At 51.9% G+C, this 13,836-nt stretch overlaps 1 protein-coding gene across 2 annotated transcripts in view; it reads left to right on the forward strand.

Annotated features, from left to right (window-relative positions):
• Positions 1 to 13,593, forward strand: part of INPP5K (inositol polyphosphate-5-phosphatase K) — a 153,443-nt gene extending 139,850 nt beyond the window's left edge. For both annotated transcript variants that reach the window (XM_078780531.1, XM_068121063.2), the window contains 2 exons: positions 12,691 to 12,795; positions 12,896 to 13,593. In XM_078780531.1, coding sequence (XP_078636657.1) covers positions 12,691 to 12,795; positions 12,896 to 12,928 — 138 coding nt within the window. In that variant the 3' untranslated portion in view covers positions 12,929 to 13,593. The remainder of the gene's footprint in view (positions 1 to 12,690; positions 12,796 to 12,895) is intronic.
• Positions 13,594 to 13,836: the final 243 nt, after the last annotated feature.

Here is a 13,836-nt window from a genome sequence, read left to right on the forward strand (position 1 = left end):
ATATATATATATATATGTATATATATATATATATATATATATATGTATTGTTACGGTCCGCGGATTAGATGCTATTTTTTACCGAGCTGGTGGTGTAACCACGGCCGAACCATCCGAACAGTTATTCCCCGACTAAAACCCGATTCAACCCAAACGTTGGCCTGTATCGCGCCCCGGCTACTCAATCGGGAAAACTCTAAAGCGACCGAATGCAAAGAGGAAGAAGACGTACAGAAGAGTAACTGGGTTTATTATTATTTACACACATAAGCAAAAAGAAAAGCAGTCACGTTTATTTACAGGGACATGAGACGCAGGTGACACAGTGAAATCTTTAGCTTATCTAACAGGCTTACTTATTACCCCGGACAGAAACAAACAAAGACACTGACTCACGCAGGGAATTGCAGAGTGGATTGCTGGAAGGAGGTGTGTGGCTGGAGGGGGGAGGACGGCACGGAGCTGGCTGGAGCTTGATCCCGCACGGGACGTCGGGCTGGACCTCGACGGCCGATGATGCCACCGAGCCTGTCGTGTGCGTGGAGTCACGGGTCGGGAGCTGCTTGTCTCAGTAAAAAGCGCATCTGCTCTGACGACCCAGCTCTTTCTTCGGACTCAGTAAAAGCGGCAACCTCTCTGACGACCCAGCTCTTTCTTTGGACTCAGTAAAAGCGCAACTCTCTGACGACCCAGCTCTTTCCTTTGTACTCGTCTCTCCGTCCTTGTAAAAGCTCATCTCTTTCTCGACCCAGCTCTTGTCTCCTCTCTCCTTGTCTCTCCTTGGGAACGCCCCCGCAGCGGGTTATATAGGCCCCGCCCCTCAACCTTTTCGAACCTCCCCGATCGCTCTTCCTCCGCCCTCTCTAGCCAAACCCCCTTGTTCATGGTTGGTCGGAGTGGGGCTGCTCACTTCCTCCCCTCTATGACGAAGGTGGAGACACGCCTTTCTTCTCCGACCCTGCTCGTGGTCAATGGCGGCAATTGGAGGGGATGTAATTGCCAATCGACGAAAGGGGGAATGGAGGTTTTTTGGGAATGGGAATGAAGGGAATCTATCTCTTTTTCACTCGGTGCAATGGAGTATTATTCTAATGGAAGACAAGGCCTTACTCTAAAACACATAATAAGATATAAGCTACTGAACAAGGGTTTTATCTGGGTCCTGCAATGTGGTGTTTATGGAATTAACTACCGAGACGCCCTTTTTATCTTTACACAACTCTGGAGGCAGGAGGGGCCATATCCAAACAATGTTCATCACCATTTCCAATACAATACAATAAAAAAAATGCCATCCTCATATCTGCAACACTGCACCCTCCTCCTCTTAGGCACGTCCCGGGCCTACAACTTTTATTTAGTGTGACACGTAGGTGTAGTTCCCCTCTACTTTTAACCCTGACCCTGAGTGCGACAGTTTTAAAACATAAATAAATGTGTCCCGCTGCTCCATTGCACCCTGCCTAACAGACTTACGCCCACAGTTAACCGAATTGCGGAATGGTCTTCAAACTACACACTGACGGTGGGGAGCATTATTTTACAGTTGACACTACTTTTATTTACAAGACTAACCCAGGACCTGTAATTGTTCTTTCTGGGGGGGGGGGGGGGGGGGTGGGAGACAGTCTGCCAATACACCCTCAAGCACCAATCGGTGCAGTCACCACAGTTCATCAGTGTTCAATGAATAAAAATAAAATCAACAACCCCTAACCCTGCAGGTGATCTCTTGCTCTTCGGCTCCCTCTGCTGGCTATTATTATTTCTTCCAGTTGTTGTCTTTTCCTTCATTTTCTTACTGGCGGCCTATTTGCAATAAAGCTTGCCCAAACGTGTCCATTTTATGTATCTTTATTTATGGCCCACAGGGCCGACTACGTGTGGTTCACCTATGGGGCATCGGTGCCCTGTGGCCAAGGTCCGCCAGCAGGATTTCGTGCCCTCATGGCCGGTTCCAGCAGAGGGGCCATGCCCCAACCCATGGGGTCCATAAGTGGTGCTCGGCCACAGACATGTGGTCCATAATGGGGTGCATCGATGCAGACAGCTGGTTCTGAGAGTTCCGGGCGCACAATGGCCGACTCACGCACGCTCCCCTCGGCGCCCAATGGCGCACAGGTCATGTGGGAGACAAAAGGGGAAAGACAAATGAGCGAGGGGTAAGGTCACAAGGGTACACATCAATAAGGCAATGCAAGGCGAAATGCGCACGGAGGGCGAAGTGAGAAAGCTCGTCCCTACCGTATGTCACCCCCCCCGTCACCTACACTACCCTTGCCCTTACCCCATATGTACAAAATCTACACATTACCAATCCGTCGCTACCGTCACGTCTTCCCCATATTTCCCCTATACCAAATTCGTCTTCACAATCCCTCTACTTCAAAATTTGCCATCACTCAAATTCATCATCAATCCTCATAAGGAGGAAGAGATGGAACACAAAGCACAATGTCACACCCACGTCATGATGCGTCTCACATTCCAAACATCTGCACAATAAAAAATACTCAAAACATGGCATGGTGTGGAGGTACGTCATCTCAGGTGAGTGGATGCAGATGGTGCGAGGAGACTTCATCCTAACTACTTTCTAAATGACTTTAACACTCTTTACTCTACCCGGGGTCTTTCCCTGCCAATCCATTGGCCAACTTACACTATGGGTTCTAAAAACCAATTCCCATTGACCAAACTGTGGTGCTTCTCAATTTGGGGTCTCACTCCCCCGATTCATCTCCCGGTGCCCTTGCACAATTTCTGGGCTGTGACGTGTAGCTCTCCCAGCAGGTCTACCCACCTGCACACCTCCACCACTGCAGTTGCCACCCGAGCTTACCTAGCTCCTCACCCTAACCTATCTAATTGGGGAAGGCCCCTCCTGGCTCTGTCACCCCCTGGTGCCCTCTGGCACTGGGCTACCCGGGTCCGTCCTCCGGATCCTCGGGCCCCATCCACAACGACCGGTTCCCAGAGCCCACCTGCGGCCTCACCTGGCCGACATCCTCACAGTGGTGGAGTGCCCAAACCAACTACACACACTAACAGGCTACACGCCCAGCCATTTCCACAACACTAATGCACCCATTCAAATACCATTCTTTCACCTCGCACCATAGATGCCAATATCCAACCACAATTTACCTATACCCTCAACCTAAGACTTACACTACCCGCCCCGGGTATTCGTGATGGGGGTCCACTCTTCCCCCATTCACACCTTCGCACCATCCACTCCACTCCATAGCTTCCACCATACTCACTCCACGACCATCCATTCCAATACCCCATATATTCCACACTCCATGTATTCCACACACCTGTTGGTGCACACCTGTGCACTCACACCTGGTGCCACCTGCACCCTCCTTCCTTCCTGGACCATTTGGTCAGCACAACACCCATCACTATCACTATCACCATCACTCAAACACTGCTCCATACACCTGTTCAGTTGCACACCTGTGCAATCACACCTGTTCAATACACTTGAATACACCTCCAACACTCACACGGCATCATCTGAACTACCTGTTGCCCTGCTAACTTAGTGCTCCCCTTCTTCCCTTTAAACTAAGCACATACCACGTCATTATCATCCACACTAATCTACCTGCGTCCCCACTACAGGTATCCTTGTCACTAACTAACCTTAACGTTACCTAATGTCATCTTCGCTAGATCCCTACACACGATATATCCAAACCCACCCGGGCTAGTTTTCACTACCATCAACCCCATAAAACTAGTGCTCCTTTGCCCCCCCCCCCCCCCGCTTTTGTGAGGGATGACAGAGTTGCCATCCCACCACATCGGGGAGGTCCCACTATCAATCCCCCCAGTCCTCTGACGCTACGAGCCCCCGTCGCAAGAGGTACTGGGTCCTGCCTCGGCATCTAGAGCTGAGGCGATCCATGAGGGCGCCTGCTCGCCGGCATAAGGTCTTATCCTGTCGGCATGGACGATCCGAGGGGGGGGTCCGTGGCCCCATTTTGATCTTAATGACCACGTCACAGATTTGCGACAGGACGACTCCTGGGCCTTGCCAAGGGGAGGTGAGTTTTGGGCACCTTCCCTTCCGCCTCCGGGGATTAAAGAACCAAATCTTCATCCCCGGAGCGTATTGACTCCCCTGGCTCCGGTCGTCGTACCTGCGCTTCATCTTGGCCCCCGCCAGATGGAGCTGGCGGCGGGCGAAGGCATGGACCCACTCCATGCCTGCCTCCAGGTGACGTGCGTAACCCTCCCTCGGCGGTGTGTCCGTGGTGTCTGGCACGGGACCGCATAGCAAGTCGGCGGGAGCCCGTAACTCCCGCCCATACATAAGCAACGCTGGACTGCATGCGGTGGCCCCGTGCTGGCTAGTTCGGTAGGCCATCAACAGGTACGGGAGATGTTCGTCCCAGTCATCCTGACGGGTGGTGGTGAACAATGCTAGTTGTTGGATCAATGTTCGATTGAGCCTTTCCACCATCCCGTCAGATTGTGGCCGTAAGGGCGTGGTTCTGGTTTTTCGAATTGACAGGAGTCTGCACACATCTTTTAGCAATTGACTTTCAAAATTTCGACCCTGATCGGTGTGCAGCTCCTGTGGAATCCCGTGCCGACATACAAATCCTTCTACGAAGGCCTGCGCCACAACCCCGGCTTCTTGGTTGGGGAGGGCGTAGGCCTCCGGCCACTTGGTGAAATAATCCATCACAACGAGGATATACTTATTACCTTGGCGGGTGCGGGGCAGCGGTCCTAGAATATCCATAGCCACCCGCTCAAGGGGGGCCCCCACCTGATGTAATTGAAGGGGGGCCCTCATCCTCCGTGCTGGTCCCTTTTTGGCAGAACAGGCGTCGCATCTCCGACACCAGTCCTGTATGTCGCGCCCCATATTCACCCAATAAAACCTCCGGCGGACCCGAGATATTGTCTTTGTCCTGCCCAAATGGCCGCCGGAGCGGGTACCATGCACCTGTTGTAAGATGACGTTCTTAAATTTGTCTGGGACTATCACCAGCCAGGAAGTTCTATCAGAGGGAACCTCCACCCACTTGCGATATAAGATGTTGCCTTTCAACTCCAGGGTCTGCCACTGAGCCCAATACGCCTTTGTTTGCGCCCCGAGGGGGGTGACCTCTTCCCCCTTTGGTCTTTGCCCCAATTTGACCCAATTGAACACCGGCCCCAGGACACGATCCTCCTGCTGGGCCGTGCTCCAAGCCAAATCTCCAAATTCCTCGTCCGCGGTTAGTGGCAAAATTGGCCCTCTCACCCGGGTTGCCCGGACGACGGGAATCGGGGCAGAATCGCCCAATTGTTCCCTCTCCTCGTGTCTCGCACAAAATTTGCAGTTTTCCCCCAGACAAGGACGCCGAGAGAGTGCGTCCGCATTACCATGGGCCTTCCCGGCCCTATGGGTCACATTGAAATCGTACTGCTGCAACTTTTCCAACCACCTTGCAATTTGGCCCTCCGGTTCCTTGAACCGAAGGAGCCATTGCAGGGAGGAATGGTCAGTTCGAACCGAAAATTTCCGCCCGTACAGGTACGGGTGGAAATGGTTCATGGCAGCCAGCATAGCCAATAACTCTTTGCGAGTGACACAATAATTTCGCTCGGGCCTACTTAAGGCCCGACTATAGTAACCAATCACTCTCTCCACGCCCTCCTGTGTCTGAGACAAAACTGCGCCCAATCCTTCCTGGCTCGCATCCGTGTCCAGGGTAAATGCCCCGTTGCTAGTGGGGTAAGCTAGAAGGGGTGCGGATGTTAGACACCCCTTCAATTTTTGGAAGGCCTCGTGGCACTCCCGCGTCCAATTAAATCGCGTCCCCTTCTCCGTAAGCCGGTGGAGGGGACGGGCCAACTCCGCAAATTTTGCCACAAAGCGCCGGTAGTAGGAGCAGAGTCCTAAAAATCCCCGCACCTCTTTGATGGTACGTGGTGCGGGCCACTCCTCTACCGCTTTAATTTTGTCTGGGTCCGTTTTTACCCCCTCGCAGCCGATCACGTGACCTAGATAGGCCACCTCTCTTGCAAACAAAGTGCACTTACTCGGGTTCAGCTTTAACCCTGCCTGCCTGAGGCACCCGAACACCTGGTCCAAATTAGCTAACGCCTGGGGGAAGGTCTTGGCATGTACCAGGACATCATCCAGGGACAGCAGGCATGATTGCCATGGCATGCCGCCTAGCACATGCTCCATTAATCTCTCAAAGGTGGCGGGGGCGTTACACAAACCAAACGGCATCACAGTGAACTGATACAGCCCCTTACCTGTGGAAAATGCCGTTTTCTCCTTCCCTGTCCGATCCATCTCCACCTGCCAATACCCACTCTTGAGGTCCAAAGTTGTGAACCAATTTGAGCCCGCAACGGCATCGAGGGTGTCATCAATCCTTGGCAGGGGATATGAGTCCTTGAGTGTCACGTTGTTTAGCTGGTGATAGTCCACGCAGAACCGCGTGGTCCCATCTTTCTTTTTGACCAGCACAACAGGTGACATCCAAGGACTTCCCGAGGGCTCGATCACGCCTGCGTCGAGCATTTTTTCAACCTGCTCGTCAGCTTCCGCCCTCTTGCTCCAAGGGAGCTGTCGGGCGGCCTGACGAATAGGCCGGGCCTCACCGGTGTGGATCTGATGTTTCACCAGGCCCGTACGTCCAATATCCTCGGTGGACAAGGAGAAGAGGTCCAAATGGGACCCAACCAGTTTGTGTAAGGCCTCCCTCTGGGTACCTCCCAACTCTACACGACTACGATTTACCATCTCGCAAATGGGATTGGGCCAATTCCTATTACTTATTGAAGGCTCCCCCTGGGGCCGGCTCGGCTGGACGTTCTCGCCCCTCACTGACGCAACTTCTCTAACTGGGGTGCAGCCAGCTATCTTCGTGCCCCTTCCTATAGTGCGTGGTTCTGTGCTAATATTAATTACTCGGACGGCCACTACCGGCCCGTCCGTTTTTACAAGGGTGCGGCCCACGATTAAACCAGGTATGGATCGCGCTGCCACCGGTTCGACCAGGCCGCAGGATTCCTGCCATGTCGGGCGGGCTGACCATCGGGCCGGCACTATGGCTTCGGCCCCCGGAGGGATGGTCACGGCCTCAGGAGCCTCCAGCTCCACCCTCTCGGTCGTGCTCACCCCCACCAATGGTAGCTCCTCCACCCCCCATTGCAGGATCCCCCGGCCCAAGTCGATTTTACAACCGCCGGCAGTCAACAAATCCAACCCTATTAAGCACGGGTCGCACACCTCCGCCACCCAAACCTCTATCTCTTGCTTTACCAATCCCAACTTGAGGGTCACAAAACCACGCCCTATGATCGGAGCCGTTGCCCCGGGAGCCAGCTGCAAGCTATGATTTTCCAGACGCTGGATTTTACCCCAGCCGTCTGCACTCGAATTAAGGACCACGGGGCTGATGATCGTGGCGCTGGCTCCCGTGTCCACCACGGCGTCTACCCCCACGCCGGCAATTTTGCACCGAATTGTCAAACTACCTGTTCCAATTTTGCCACAATGAATGACCTGTCGCGTCAGCGAGGGCTTCTTTCCATCCCCTACTGCCGAACACCGCCCTGCATGCCCGGCACGTTCTAGTTTCCCTGGCCCTGGCGGGGGGGGTGTCTGTGGTCGGCTAGGCCGATCGATACTGGGCGGAGTTGAGGGCATCGGCTGACGGGGAACGTCCCGGCGCGGAGCTCGACACTCCCACGCACGGTGACCCATCCTACCACAATTATAGCACCTCACCTGGTAAGGTGCTTGCCTCCGGTATTCCAAATTTCCCCCCCTGTATGTCCGAATTGGGGTACTCTGTCGGGGACTACCGGGTGCCATCACTGGAGCCGCCTGCCATGGTCCAGGTCCCGCTAGACGCCGATCCACCAGCCTCTGAACCATGCTCTCCAGGTCAGGGCCCCCGGGGGGGGGGCGACCCCCATCACGGGCCCTACCTGACGCACCGCCACTGCGTGGCGCTCGCCTCCCCGGGCCAAGGGCCTCGCTGCTTCCCAACGGGCTGCAGCGTCGGCCGCTTGACTCATGGTCTGCGGGCGCCACATGGCGAGCTGTTGTCGGAGCTCCAGGTCCGGAAGGGCCTGAATAAAGTGATCCAGCGCCAGGCTTTCCTGGGAACTCGCTGCCATGTCCGCGTGTGCAATCCCTACCGCGCGGCGAATATCGTGAGCAAGTTCCCCGATGGTCTCCTGGGGCTTGCGTTTACGCTGCGCAAGTTGAGCTTTAACAAGCTCGCTTTGCTGCTCGATACCGAAACGGTTAATTAAAGCCGCACGGAGAGCTGACAAGGTGAGAGCACCCGATGGTAAAGCTGTCAGCACCTCCGCCGCCGCACCGCGCAGCGCCCCTACCAGGTGTACTCCACCTTCGTCCGGATTCCAACCGTTGCCTTTACACACGTACTCAAACTGCGCCAGGTACGCCCTCAAATCGCTTTTGCCGTCATCCGGCGCGAGTGGGACCTTGTAAGCGCCCGAAGGTCGGACCCCGCGCGTCACTCCTTGCGGGATCAACGCGGGACCAAACCGTTCGGGCTCCCACAGTACGCTATTCCCGGGGGGCTCCCGCGCGTCCCCCGTCCCTCCAAACACCACCCCTCTTGGTGTCGATGCCTGGGTCGCCCTTCCGCAACCCGCTACCCACTCCATACCCGCACATTCTTGCTCACCAGCACCCCCCTCACTCCCCATAGCCATACCTCCTTGTACACCTCCTCTTTCCACACACTCCGGACCAGTCATACACCTCACTATTGGTCCCTCACGAACACCCGGGTCTAAATCAACCCCCAAGCCGACTGAAGCTCCCCTCACATCATATACATTTCTGAATATATCGCCACTCACCTTGACACCTCGTCTCCGCACCTCCTCTGCCACCTGCAAACTCTTTATTTGGTTAGTGAGCACATCATCACGATTCGAGCACAGACCTTGTACCAATTCCATTACCTCCTCCTTTATTTCCTTTTTAGTTTCTCTTCGTCTCTTCTTAATTTCACTCACCCCTTCTTCCACCTCCTCTAATTTTTCCTTTACTTCCTTCATCTCCCTGTGCGCCCCCTCTATCTCTTCCTCTAACGCCACTTTAACCGTTTCTATGTGCGTCCTCACCTCTCGGTCCTTCGTCTCCATTACTTCTGTCACCTCTTCCAACTTCTTCGTCAACCCCTCATGTACCATCTGACATTCCTTCTGTGTCGCTATTAATTCGTTTTTAATGTCTTTTTGTGTCGCTTTTAACCCCCCGATTATTGCCGTGTTCTTTTCCACTTGCTCCACTAGTTCCTTTTGTCCCACTGTCAGCTGTTCTACTCCCTTCGTCAGACCCTCTATGCCCCCCTGTAACCTAGCCGTATTATTCCTCACCTCTTTCTCCATACGCTTTTCACCTCGCTTTACCTCCTCGCTTACCCCCGAGACCTCCTCACTTACACCTCGTCGTATCTCCTCTTTCATCTCCTCCATCTCTTTTGTCGATGCCACCCTCATCTGTCCCAATTCAGCCCTCTGAGCATCCAATTTACTTTCTAACCCGATTTTCACCTCCTCTATCTGGTTCCCCATCTGTTCGATTTCCCGGGCGGATTGCTCCCCTATTTCCCGCAATTTGTCTTCCATCCTATTTTCTAACCCCATTAACCCATTTTTCACCCCTTCGATCCCATTGTCTAACCCCTCAAATTTCTTGTCTAATCCCTCAAATTTAGCTTCTAGCCGTTCCCCCATTTCTCCCATTTTGCCCCCCATTTCGCCCCCCAATCGCTCACTATCAGCCCTCGCTCCATCCCTCATTACCCCCAATTGCTCACTCTGAGCCCTCATTTGCTCACTCTGAGCATCCATCCGGTTCCCCATTTCTCCCATAAGGGCCCCCATCATTCTGTTTTCCATTTTTTCACTATTAGCCCTTGCTTCGTCCCTCATTCGCTCACCCATTTTTTCCATATACCCCATCATCTGCGCCGCAAAGAGGTCCAATTTCCCCAGCGCTGCGGTCTCCGGCGCGGCTAGATTTGGTGCCGCTGTAACCGCGTGCGCGAAGGCGCCATTTTGCACGCCCGTAACCTCGTGTGCGAGAGCGCCATTTTGCGCGTCTGAAACCTCCGCAACCACATTGCCATTTTTCTCCTCCTCCCTTTCCTCCACATACATTTCCCCGAGGTCCTGGGTCGATTCCACCCCGTCTATCTCTCCCACCGGCATCCCGTCGCCTTGACCAGCCATGGCGCGATTTCAAAATTCGGGTTTTATAAAACAAAAGCAATTTCGGTACTTTGTAATTTTGAGCGCGTTAAACGCTTCAGGTCCGAATCCGACACTTCTGACACCAATTTGTTACGGTCCGCGGATTAGATGTTATTTTTTACCGAGCGGTGGTGTAACCGCGGCCGAACAGTTATTCCCCGACTAAAACCCGATTCAACCCAAACGTTGGCCGTATCGCGCCCCGGCTACTCAATCGGGAAAACTCTAAAGCGACCGAATGCAAAGAGGAAGAAGACGTACAGAAGAGTAACTGGGTTTATTATTATTTACACACATAAGCAAAAAGAAAGCAGTCACGTTTATTTACAGGGACATGAGACGCAGGTGACACAGTGAAATCTTTCGCTTATCTAACAGGCTTACTTACTACCCCGGACAGAACAAACAAAGACACTGACTCACGCGGGGAATTGCAGAGTGGATTGCTGGAAGGAGGTGTGTGGCTGGAGGGGGGAGGACGGCACGGAGCTGGCTGGAGCTTGATCCCGCACGGGACGTCGGGCTGGACCTCGACGGCCGCTGATGCCACTGAGTCTGTCGTGTGCGCGGAGTCACGGGTCGGAGCTGCTTGTCTCAGTAAAAGCGCATCTGCTCTGACGACCCAGCTCTTTCTTCAAACTCAGTAAAAGCGCAACTCTCTGATGACCCAGCTCTTTCTTTGGACTCAGTAAAAGCGCAACCCTCTGACGACCCAGCTCTTTCCTTTGTACTCGTCTCTCCGTCCTTGTAAAAGCTCATCTCTTTCGACCCAGCTCTTGTCTCCTCTCTCCTTGTCTCTCCTTGGGAACGCCCCGCAGCGGGTTATATAGGCCCCGCCCCTCAACCTTTTCGAACCTCCCCGATCGCTCTTCCTCCGCCCTCTCTAGCCAAACCCCTTGTTCATGGTTGGTCGAGTGGGGCTGGCTCACTCCTCCCCTCTATGACGAGGTGGAGACACGCCTTTCTTCTCCGACCCTGCCTCGTGGTCAATGGCGGCAATTGGAGGGGATGTAATTGCCAATCGACAAAAGGGGGAATGGAGGTTTTTTGGGAATGGGAATGAAGGGAATCTATCTCTTTTTCACTCGGTGCAATGGAGTATTATTCTAATGGAAGACAAGGCCTTACTCTAAAACACATAATAAGATATAAGCTACTAAACAAGGGTTTTATCGGGTCCTGCAATGTGGTGTTTATGGAATTAACTACCGAGACGCCCTTTTTATCTTTACACAACTCCGGAGGCAGGAGGGGCCATATCCAAACAATGTTCATCACCATTTCCAATACAATACAATTTTAAAAATGCCATCCTCATATCTGCAACAATATATATATATATATATCTGGCTTGACTCCACCTCCAATAATTGAATAATTGTAAGCAAGAAAAACCAAAAGTCTGCCATGTTGGTTTTCTGATAAGCCTAAGACGCCTTTGGAAGTCTCATGTTCACATTTTGAATTGTCCGAGCTGTATAACCACGACGTATTATATATGGGCATAAGCAGTAGTTGTGTTTTTTGCTTCATGTACGTAAGCCGGGTTTTTTTTTTTTTTTCCCGGGAGTGATTGAGGCAGCGGCCTGGCCAATACACCACCCAAATAAAGGTATGAGCAATTTATGTGATAAATGAAGGATGTTGTTTTAATTTCGGTTTTTGCATGATTTGTCAAGACTGATATTCAAGATATTGTAAAAGTACAAAAGAGTTGCCCATCACCATCAATGAACGACTACTGCAGGCAATACTTGCAGGATCACACAAAAGAGTGCTAATTCTTGGCTTTGCAATACAGCCCACTAATGAGTCCTTCCATTTGGCAACGACGTCAGTTTCCAGTTCAGCTTGCATCAGTTCAGCTCGCATCAGTTCAGCTCGCATCAGTTCAGCTCGCATCAGTTCAGCTCTCATCAGTTCAGCTCGCATCAGTTCAGCTCTCATCAGTTCAGCTCGCATCGGTTCAGCTCGCATCAGTTCAGCTCGCATCAGTTCAGCTCTCATCAGTTCAGCTCATCAGTTCAGCTCGCATCAGTTCAGCTCGCATCAGTTCAGCTCGCATCAGTTCAGCTCGCATCAGTTCAGCTCATCAGTTCAGCTCACATCAGTTCAGATCGTATTCTCCTCGCTTTGCCCAGTTTATAAACTCAAAATGATACAAGTATCTGTTGCCTTTTTCAACAGTCCCAGTCCATAATCGTATCATTAAACGGTTCTAGTTATTGTTTTTGTTTAACTTTAAAGCTATCTTTGTACTGACTTCTAAATATGTAACTATTTGTGCAGGAGAGGCACGGAAATGTGGTGCATGCCTTTTGACTGGCTCAACCTATGAGCACTTGCACCTTGATATAGTAGAGGTAGACCATTGTTGGAAGCTCCCTCTTTTCATCTTTGTCTCAACACAATTTGCCGCAGCTATGCTTTCCCCGAGAGCTAATACCCAAGGGAGGGGGTGCTCACCGACTGGGCTACTATGGCAGTGCACATGGACATCTCGTCGGAATGAGCCCGACGTTTTCGGTAAGAATTCTCTATTACTCACTCTCAGCTTGCAGGCATATTATGCAGGGGTGCTACTATGGGGTTCTGATATTGAGACTTCTGCCTTTCTCGAATGCAGATATCTCCCAAACCTCAGAAATTCGCTTTGTGAAGACTTGAAATGATCCGACTGCCGAGCCTTCTTCCCTCCCTTACCCACCCTTTGCCCAGCGATGGCAATCCACTTCTTTCAAAACGAGCACATCCCCATGCGCACTGACCGTCACCGAATTTTCTTTGTTGTCTTTCATGTCTTTTCTTAATCTTGAAACGTGTGTAAAGTCAACGTGCTTTTATCGATCTGCCTTCCATTGACTGTCTTTAGCGTTCACCGTCACGAAACGAACGCACGTGCATTGTCCAGGCCAGTGGCTGCCAAGCTGCCACCAAACGGACGGCATTTGCCTGTTTTGATTTCGGTTTTATTTATTGATCGTAAAGGCCAAGCTGACTGTCTGGCGATTTACATTTTGCTACTTTGTGCTGCTCTGTGGACTCCTGCATACATCACTGTTAAGTATATAAAGAGAGAACCATTCTTTAAACAGTAAATACATCTGGTCATAAAAACAAAGTAAGAAGTAGATGAAAGATAGGAAGGCCGTTCAAAAAGTTCTACAAACCAGATGCTCGCAATCGTCTTAAGACGCGTCAAGTTTTTGTTTTTTTTCATTCCCAATATTTCAGTTTATACGTTTATTCAGTGGAGGGTCATCTGGACTATTCTATCTTGTTCATGGAGAGTTTTCATCGGATGCGTATAAATGCGCAACATGACCTTTTGGTTTTATCCCTGGGATCTTTTGTTTGGTGGGGAGGGTAAGGGGTATCTCTCACGCGTTGGCATCGATTCGGTGGCAAAGTGTCGTACGTATTGCCGAAATGGCTGCCTAAAGAAAGATTTGTCTGATCAATCACCTGATTTGACCAATCGCGACGTTTTGAAAACCTTGCAACTCCCTGGGAAAGGTGAGCGGTGGTGAGAGCTGGTGTCCGGAATGCATTGTGATTTTATTCCAC

The sequence above is a fragment of the Myxine glutinosa genome, chromosome 6 (assembly GCF_964187855.1).
Source record: "Myxine glutinosa chromosome 6, kmMyxGlut1.1, whole genome shotgun sequence".
NCBI lineage: Eukaryota > Metazoa > Chordata > Myxini > Myxiniformes > Myxinidae > Myxine > Myxine glutinosa.